Raw genomic sequence first — 9,408 nt, 5'->3', positions numbered from 1 at the left:
GAAAGAAGACGATACAGGTTAAAGAATTGAGTGATGCCAAATGGATGAGTGAACCATGAGGTGGATGCCCTCGGAATTACATATACGAAATACAAGGACGGAACTGACCCATTCTAGTGGAATGAAACCATAACTTTTTATTCCATTTTTTTGAGCATATTTTTTTTCCACTTCAAGGTCATAGGAAAGACAATGGCAACAATAACAAATAATACAAAAACACACCGACCGCGAAGAAAAAAGACAATATATGGTAGAGAAAGGAGACGATAGAAGTTAGAGCACGGCAGGGACGGACGGACGATAGAGCACCATGAGGTGGATCCCTCCGAGCACCAACTATCGATCGGAAAAACGCCATTGACATCCCGTGGAGCTATGTGCCCTAACCGAAACGCTCACGAGTGAGACGCAATATTGTGCGGTAAGCAATATAATGCTTCCAAATACGACTGACTGGCTCATAAAAAAGTAAAATTAGGCCTCTTTTGGTTCATAGGATAGGATTATCATAGGAATAGGAATCTTGTAGGAAATGAGATGACATGTATCTCAAATCCTATGAGTAGGAATAGGAAACAAGATGTCATTTGGTTGACACCAAAGGAATTTTTCCATTGAGTCTAGGCTCTTTTTTATTTTCCTATGAAATGTGGAGGATAGGAACCAATCCTATGTAGGAATAGGAATCCATTCCTATAAACCAAAGGGCTTTAAAGGAAAAAAAAATTCTATAAGAATCCTATCCTCTAAAATTCCTATGAAATTCCTCTAAACCAAAGAATGCCTTAATGTTGACGCGCGGCCACGCTATATATACCCACCCCCATCCGGAAATACCCAACAAATCATTTCTTGGTAATCCTGAGCCGGAGCCTGAGCCTAAGCCTAGCTTAGGCAGCCTCCCTCCCTCGCTAAACCCGATCCGATTTCGTTACTCGACTCGACTAGGGCGCACGCACACCCCGCTGCTCCCTTCCCCTCCGTCTCTCCCCCCCACCCCGCCCCTCCCTATCTCCTCCTCGACGAAGCAGCTGCCATCGCCGCCGCCTCCGACGTCGACGACAGCGACGTGCAGGTAACTCTCGATCCCCGGGCATGTCTCCTCCGACGCACGCACGCCGAACGGCACCGGTCTGAGGCGAGGGACGGAGGTGAGGTCAGATCCGGACTACGCGGGGGGAAGGGTCGAAATCGGAGGAGATAGATTTTGTTTTCTAGGTTCCTAGGCGAGGCGAGCATTGCCGCGCTCGCGGCCCCGATCTAATCTGCGCGCGTACGTGCGTGCGTTCGTGGTCTCTCTCCCAGTTCGTGCCCCGGGGAGATTGCGTTGGGTTCCGCGAGGGGGCGCGTCCTTGGATTGCCTAGGTTAGGTTAGGTTGGGCGGCGACGGGCGCCTGGGTTTAGCTTAGCTGATGGTCTCGTGCGTCAGCTCCTCGCGGGCGTGCGCAGTGACTTTTTATTTTCCTTATTAGCTGTTGCAGGGGCAGGCGTGTAGGGCGATAGCGATAATATAATTAGCCTCGGGGTAGATGATTTAATGCTGCTTAAGTTTGTCTCTGCGGCCTCAAGATTCAGTTTGTTGATGGTTCGTAGACTGACCATGGTGTCCTCTGGAATCTATGGGTGGAGTATTTTATACCTCGTGACAGGAACTAGTTCTTGTTGGATTGGCTTGTGCTCCGGCGTTACCCTTGTCTCCGATCAGATCGCATCCTGTGCAATGCCAGCTTTGTATACATGACTTATTTGCAACTGCTTGTTACGAGATGTGACGCCGACGGACTAGTGAAACCCTAGTTGTTTCCGCTTTTGGTGTCTTCGGGTGCTAGAGTTTTAGGTTAGTCTTTTTTATGTTCCTTTTGATATTGATGCTGAGGTTTGATGACTATATGGTCTTAATTCATTGTTGTAGGAAGGAAAAAGGCGAACCCCATACTGGATAGGTTAATGGCTGGCACTTTGGTCGAAGATTATACAGGGGATGGTAGATCCTCGTCAACCGAGGACTTGCCAAGTGATCAACAAAGCCATTCTGGGGAATCTTTAGCTGAGTGGAGGTCAAGCGAGCAAGTTGAGAACGGAACACCATCCACTTCACCAGCTTACTCGGACACTGAAGATGATGATTGTGGTGTGTTGTTCACTTTACCTTGCATTTGTTCATATTACCTGTTACTGCTTCATTCAGACATAGTTATTTTAATATATCATTTTCCAGTTTTACCATCTTGCCCGTGACCTATTTAGTCCTCATGAAAGTGTTGTCTCTATAAAAGTAGAACATTTGATTATGTTGTGGTGCTACATAATACATGTATAACTCCTGAATCACTGCCCATGGCTCCATGCACTATAATGGATGATAGAGTTTAATTTATCTTTGGTAGGTTTAGGACAACTATCCTGTGCAAAGTTGGGCATGTACGTTCTTCTGTTCTGATTGAACCAGTTATGTTTTTTTTGAGGGAATTGAACCAGTTATGTTTTGTGCTTCTGTGGATCAGGATTCATGAGTTTGAAGCAGTAACAAATAGTTTCATGTTAATTTTAAAACATAGGCTTATGAGTCGTTGCATGTAGTTAACTAATTATGCTATGGCAAGTTTATGACATGCAAGCTTGAGGAGTCCACAGTTCATGCCAAGTGTTACATGATTCTAGTGCTGATCAACTTGTAGATATCTTATATTAGTTATAGTGTCAGTTTTTGTGTTATAAGGTGACTGAAATCTACAGACTTTCGTGATGCATTATTTGCCGATGAGACATGCAACATCATTCATAAAATAACTCACATCAGAATGCCAGTTGAGATTTCATTCAAATTACAGTGGGATTGTTGAGATGTGTACCACGATACATTAGCTGAAGCATTCCTTAGCTTCAAATTCTTGAGGTTCTAGAGTTATTTATTGGAAGGAAGCCCAATAGTACTTCGCCGAACCTTGAGGTTGAAACTAAGTCATATGTTTATCAATTTATTTTTGGAAATGGCAAAAGTAATAATGGAATACTGAATATATATGGTTTGTTGTACTAGCAAAATAGTTTCGGCACGTTCAAGAATATTTACTTATTTATGGAGCCTTTCCCTACATTTCTGTAAGAGGCTGTTTCCAAGCTTGCCTTTCCATAATCTCTCCCCCGCTGAATTTAACGGGTGGGGCCCAACCCGTCTTTCCATTTCCACCTCACGCCCATTTGCTTAAACAGGAAAGTTTACTTTGTCGGAAACCGAGCGTCTTAACGAGCGCGCGCGAGATAGCAAGGCCCTAGAATCACAGGGCAAAACACTAGCAGCTCCAGAACTGGCTGGGCACAATGCTGTGAATTTGGAGTGGTATGGGATGGCAGCGTCTACATTCCATTTTGGTCGCGAAACGGAATGGTCTTAACTGTTTCGGCTGGAATGGCACGGAACTGATAAGTTTGTTTTATATTGCCTTGTTTCATCTTTCCTTGTTTATTGAGTTGAAAATCAACAAAATGATTGAGTTTGACTAGTAACCTAGGTGGTTCACTGACTAGTCTGGCTATACTATGATAGAAGTTGAACTTGAATGTTCTGATAGGTTGATTTAGTTCCAATCCTTGTATAATTTCTTAAGTTTTTAGCATCGACAATTATTTAACCTGTTGCTTTTATTTTCTTCTAATAGGGCCAAGGCCTCCTGAACTTTATGGAAAGTTTACATGGAGGATTGATAATTTTTCACAAATCAACAAGAGGGAGCTACGGAGTAACTCCTTCGATGTTGGCGGTTATAAATGGTATGATATTCATAGGGTACCAAGAGGGAGCTACGCATATAACTTGGACATTGTATCCATATATATTTTGCCAATCTTTTCTCTATTTTTATCTGCTTTGTGATCTGATATGTAGCCTGCTAACTTTCAAATGTCAATAAGTGTCATGTTCGAGTTAGATATGTGTTTTCAAGCTTTTGTTCTGCACATCACATGTTGATATCTACTGGTTGACTTTCAGGTACATTTTGATTTATCCACAAGGATGTGATGTTTGCAATCACTTGTCACTCTTTCTTTGTGTTGCGAACCATGATAAACTACTCCCAGGTAAACGAAATGTTCCATGTATTACCAACAAACACACTTCTTGATCGCACTACGTTATCTTGAATATTATTATTGTTTGCTTTTATTTTAGGATGGAGCCACTTTGCGCAGTTTACAATAGCTGTAATTAATAGAGACCCTAAGAAATCTAAGTATTCTGGTGAGTTTGTTTCCACTATTTTTGCTTGGCTAGTAGTTTTGGTTGACCTTTGCACATGAAGTTTAAAGAAAGTGGCATTTCAGATACGCTGCACCGGTTTTGGAAGAAAGAGCATGACTGGGGATGGAAAAAATTTATGGAGCTATCAAAATTACATGATGGCTTTGTCATTGAGGATGTTCTTACCATCAAAGCTCAAGTTCAAGTTATTAGGTATCTGTTCTCTGTAGTTATTTGGCATCCATTTTCCCACTGTGGGTTAAACCGCCTAGGGCTGGACTTTGGTGTGGCATCAGTTATTTTTGGAATTGAGAGTATATCTTTACTTTGCATAACCATGTCTGCTTCTGCATTGTGATATTTGAGGGAGAAGGCAGATCGCCCATTTCGTTGCCTTGATGGCCAGTACCGAAGGGAACTAGTTAGGGTGTATTTATCAAATGTGGAACAAATTTGCCGGCGATTTATTGATGAAAGAAGAAGCAAGCTTTGCAGGTTAATTGAGGATAGACTGAGATGGTCCAGGTTAGATAAAGATATATTTTTTGGCTAATGTGTAACCAAGCACGTGTTAGATAAATATTAATACAAAATTTGTTTGTGTTGTGCCATTCCATTATTAAAATGTTTAATTGGTGCGTTGCAGTTTCAATGCATTCTGGCTAGGCATGGATCCAAGTATGCGGCGGAACATGACAAGGGAAAAGACTGACACCATATTGAAAGTTCTAGTGAAACATTTTTTCATAGAAAAGGAAGTTACATCAACCTTAGTAATGGACTCGCTGTATACCGGACTGAAGGCTCTGGAATATAAGAGCAAGAACCAAGTGGGGTTGTCCAAATTAACAGAGACAGATGCTCGAAGCACTTCTATGGTGCTTGTTGAGCAGGATATGTTTGTCTTGGCAGATGATGTGTTAATTTTGCTTGAAAGAGCTACATTAGACACACTGCCACACCAACAATTGCCTACCAAGGATGAAAAAGCTTCACAGAACCGCACAAAGGTATGCATTCTTCTATTCTACCAGCTTTACAGGTCATTGGGTATTGACTACAGATATTTTCATTTCATCTTCAACGTCTTAATTTGGAGCACCTTTTTCATACCATCCATTTTATAACCATTAGATGCCTAATTTTGAGGTTGTGTTCAACAAACTAAGCTTTCCTAAACAATACTGTTTTGAGGTAGGATCCAAGAGTCATTAACTTGTGCCAGGATGAGTTAAACTAGCAAAAGAAGGTTCTTATTAAGACTTATTTCTCGACGAGTTCTTGTTATACTGTATGTAAGAAGTCCTAGCCAATTCTGTGATTATAGGGAAGCAGCTCGGGCGATGACTTCAACAAAGACTCTATTGAGCGCGATGACAGACGACTTATAGAGCTTGGCTGGAAGACACTAGAATTTTTTGCCTTGGCTCATATATTCAGGTGAGAAGTTTTCTGCAGTTTAACATGGCCCTCTAGGATTCGTATTTTGCTCCACAATTGTGGAACAAGAGTCAGCAACTTGAAATATCAATTGCCAGCATTTGATGCTAGACTTGACCTTTTTTTTCTGTTACTTTGGTACTTTGGTGGGTGACTATCCGGTTCTAGTTTTACCAGTTGTGGCAAGCATACACCAGATATTACTTATTAGATATTAGATAAACCTGTTTCCATATTATTTTTCTTGGGAAACAAGGTGTCCCATGATGAAATTCATACATCGTACAAGTCTTGAGTCAATTATGATCTGCATGCACATGTTACTTATAAGTCTTGAATCAGTCGAATTGAAGTGGCATACCAAGAGGCCGTGGCTTTGAAGCGCCAAGAAGAGCTCATCCGTGAAGAAGAAGCTGCTGGGCTTGCAGAAATCGAACTTAAGGCAAAGCGTAGTGCTGCTGAGAAGGAAAAACGTATCAGGAAAAAGCAGGTTTGGTTTCTTCCGCTAGTGCAACCATGTCATCTTATTTTGTCATTATAGATTTTATCTACCTTGCCAAATGGTTTCTAGTTTTTGCCATGTTCTTGCCGGAATCTATTTTGATGGCGCAGTAGGAGATTGTAGCGTTGGCATCTAATCTATTCTGATGTGCCTGTCCTTTTTTATTAGTCGAGGAGATCTTTGATAATGTTTAATTTCTCTCGCTCAGGCCAAACAAAAGAAAAACAACCGGAAAAATAATAAAGGAAAAAATGAAAGGGTTGACATGAAGGAAGTAGCTTTAGAGGGCAGTCCATCAGATGATAGAAACCCTGATGATTTGTCAAGTCAAGCTGAAGAAGTGACCTCAAATCCTGACAATCCTGACGAAGCATCTGATATCTCTGATAACAGAGATGATAATTCTGAGGTGCTTAATGTTGATCTTGAAGACCGTGAATCCAGTCCTGTTAATTGGGAAACAGATGCTTCAGAAACTCGAGGCATTGTTCCTGAAGTTGGTGATGTGCAAAATGAGCAATCAGGAAAGAGGGCTTCATTTGTTGATGATAGCTCGTCTACTTGTTCATCTGACTCGGTTCCTTCAGTTATCTTGAATGGGTCGAATGCAGGTGGTGCCTGGACAAATGTCAAATCCTCATCCAATAGGTATAATTTTATTTTATTACTTCTCCTCATTTTTATCATTTGGTATTTACCGTGCTCTATTTTGTGATTCAGGGGGAACAACCGGAGGAATAAGGATACTGATTTGCGAACAGGGCATGCACATGGTGGATCAAATCCAGCACCCAATGGCAGTTATGGATCTAGCAACTCAAAGGACATGAGACCTGAAGCTGGGGTATGTACCTGCCCAGCAGCCTTTTCATTTAGTTCATTCTTGCTATTTTTTTTTCTCAATTTTCTCAAGTGTTCTGCTTGGCTGAATAAGAATTCAAATCAACTCATTTCAGGATGACAAAGTTGTGTCACAGAAGAAGCAAAATGCACAGCGGCATGTTGATGTTATGAGCCCCTCCAAGTTAAGAATGACGGAGTCTTCCATTCCTTCTGTGAGCCCTGTTAAGAAGCAACCTATCTTCTCCCAGCAGCCAAAATCTTCACTAGAAAGTACTAACAATCTGAGTTCCCGTGCAACCGAAGTTTCAGCTGCTGCAGCTAGTACTACCACTACCAGAACGGGTGTGGCTTCCACCCCAACTGTTCAGCTAGTTCCAAATAAAGGACCTCCGTCTGTTCCTCCAACTCATAATGAGAGGTCAGTTCCAGTTGCAAGTCGACCTCTGCAGATACCTGTGCCCACCAAATCTGAAACTCAGAAGCCAACTTCTCTAGTAAATAGCTCTAGTGCAACCAAGGTCATTACAGCTTCAAGGCCCTTGAGTGCCCCGCAAGTCCCTGCAGCAAAACAAGTGGCACCTGCTGTTTCAACAGTTCAGACTGCACCAGTTCTTTCTCGTTCGAGGAGTGCAGTTGGACGGTTGGGCAATGAGCCCTCTGCCAGTGCTCCTAGCTACATTCCCCGGTCATACCGTAATGCCATGATGGAGAAAACTTCTGTTGCAAGCGGTCTTACTCATCAGACTAGTTCCTCAGTGCAAGGAGTTTCACACTCACAATCAATGTTTGCATCATCTGCTTCCATTCTGTCACCAGATAACTCTGCTAGGACAGAAAAGTCATCATTGGAACCTGGATTTACGTTTGGAACAGTGAAGCCTGAGTCACTCAATCAGTACCAGTGGAGAGAACATAGCTCACAGCAGGCAAGCTGCAGTAGCAGCAGCAGTAATGATCATGGTCTACTGAATTCAAGTGTGGGCAATGAGTCTGATAAGCTCAATTTGAATGGAAGACCAAGAAGCAAGCAGCTGTTGTCTGAAATTTCGACCAGATTCACTCCATACCAACCGCAAGGCCTGGTCGGCGACGAGTTTCCACACCTAGACATCATCAACGACTTGCTGGACGAGGAGCTCGGTGACAGAAGAAAGGTTCTACAGCCGGGGTTTGTTCGGCAGTTCTCTATGCCGAATAACGTTCCCAATAACGCCAGCACACCTGATTATGGCATGTTTAATGATCAGTACCTGTTTGATCAGTCGGAGCAATACTATGATGAGGAGCTTGCACCGTACTACAGTGATCTGAACGGTGGCCCTCAAGGGCTTAGGGACAGGAGTTATTCACAGTTTGATCTCCCCTCATATTCAAACAGCCAATTTGATGATATGGTGATGGGCCAGTGGCCATACAGCCGCGCCGACAACTCCATGCCGAACTTCGGGGCAGACATCAATGCCTACCCCTATCAGTCGAGGGATTACCAGACGACCTCAGCGAATGCAGCAAGCCGCTACCCATCCTATCACCCTGGGAATGGGCATTGAGCCCTTTCAGAGATGAATAATGATTGCAACCGTAATAATGCGTTGTTGTAGTCCATGCTGTTTGCTTCTGAGCCGAGTGTAATTGTAATCCTTCCATAGAGCTACTGGTCTTTTAAAGAAATGCTTCTCAGTTCCTTAATAGCTATGTTTCTTTGCTTGATATATTTCAGTCAGTTTTGCCCTGTGCCTGGTAAAGAATATCAAATCAATTACATGCATACATAGTTACATATATTGGAGCCTTGCATTGTTTTTGCTATTGAGCTTTAGAATGTTCTTCTTTTGTTTCTTACGCGAGTGTGTGCTTAGCATTGTTGTTTGTCTGGACAGCTTCCATAGAGTAACAGCTAACAATTTTGAGACCAACAAAAATAATAATAAAGCCTTTTAGTGCCCAAATAAGATGGGGTTCTAGCTGAAATTCATAAGATCTTGCAATCAACTCATGATTTTGAATTTTTGAGAGTTTATTTGATTTTATTCGCTAGTTTATTTATTAGTTAGCTGAGTAATTAGAACTGTAATGTTTGTTTTTAGTTTAGGCATTTAAGTCCAGAAAAATGTTCACGAGGTCACTAATAAGGCCATATAGCTACGTGAATTTTTCTGAAATTTTTAGGATTATATTTATATTTATTCGTGCATTTTTAGTCTCTGGAAAATTGTTTAAAAAAAAAGTTTTGAACTGGGCCGGCCCAGCTCAAGCCAGGCCTTGGCCCAGCTGTGCACCGCCTCCGTCGACGGCTCGGGACAAAGTCCCGGGTGGATCCCGCGCCGTGCCGCCGTCGGACTCCGGTGGAGTCTGAGCCAGACTCCTCCCCCGCCACCGC

At 42.5% G+C, this 9,408-nt stretch overlaps 1 protein-coding gene across 2 annotated transcripts; it reads left to right on the top strand.

Annotated features, from left to right (window-relative positions):
• The first annotated feature begins 863 nt into the window (after positions 1 to 863).
• On the top strand, positions 864 to 8,825 carry LOC119307532 (TNF receptor-associated factor homolog 1a-like). Of its 2 annotated transcripts, none has more exons than XM_037583609.1 (13): positions 864 to 1,078; positions 1,916 to 2,131; positions 3,663 to 3,774; positions 3,995 to 4,083; positions 4,175 to 4,243; positions 4,327 to 4,456; positions 4,610 to 4,768; positions 4,890 to 5,253; positions 5,571 to 5,683; positions 6,026 to 6,173; positions 6,394 to 6,833; positions 6,906 to 7,029; positions 7,142 to 8,825. In XM_037583609.1, exons 2-13 carry the CDS (start codon positions 1,951 to 1,953, stop codon positions 8,576 to 8,578), a joined length of 3,366 nt encoding a protein of 1,121 aa, XP_037439506.1. In that variant the 5' UTR covers positions 864 to 1,078; positions 1,916 to 1,950; the 3' UTR covers positions 8,579 to 8,825. The 2 variants fall into 2 exon arrangements, with proteins under 2 accessions (XP_037439506.1, XP_037439505.1); XM_037583608.1 differs by having other exon boundaries at positions 1,916 to 2,134.
• Positions 8,826 to 9,408: the final 583 nt, after the last annotated feature.

The sequence above is a fragment of the Triticum dicoccoides genome, chromosome 5B (genome assembly GCF_002162155.2).
Source record: "Triticum dicoccoides isolate Atlit2015 ecotype Zavitan chromosome 5B, WEW_v2.0, whole genome shotgun sequence".
NCBI lineage: Eukaryota > Viridiplantae > Streptophyta > Magnoliopsida > Poales > Poaceae > Triticum > Triticum dicoccoides.
This window is presented reverse-complemented; position numbering and strand designations above follow the sequence as displayed.

Bases quoted from the DNA above. Each gene is read 5' to 3' on its own strand.
- LOC119307532 (XM_037583608.1), top strand. From the start codon at position 1,951: ATGGCTGGCACTTTGGTCGAAGATTATACAGGGGATGGTAGATCCTCG. The intron at 4,084-4,174 runs GTAAACGAAATG...CTTTTATTTTAG, and splicing joins CCATGATAAACTACTCCCAG to GATGGAGCCACTTTGCGCAG. The intron at 5,684-6,025 runs GTGAGAAGTTTT...GTCTTGAATCAG, and splicing joins GCCTTGGCTCATATATTCAG to TCGAATTGAAGTGGCATACC.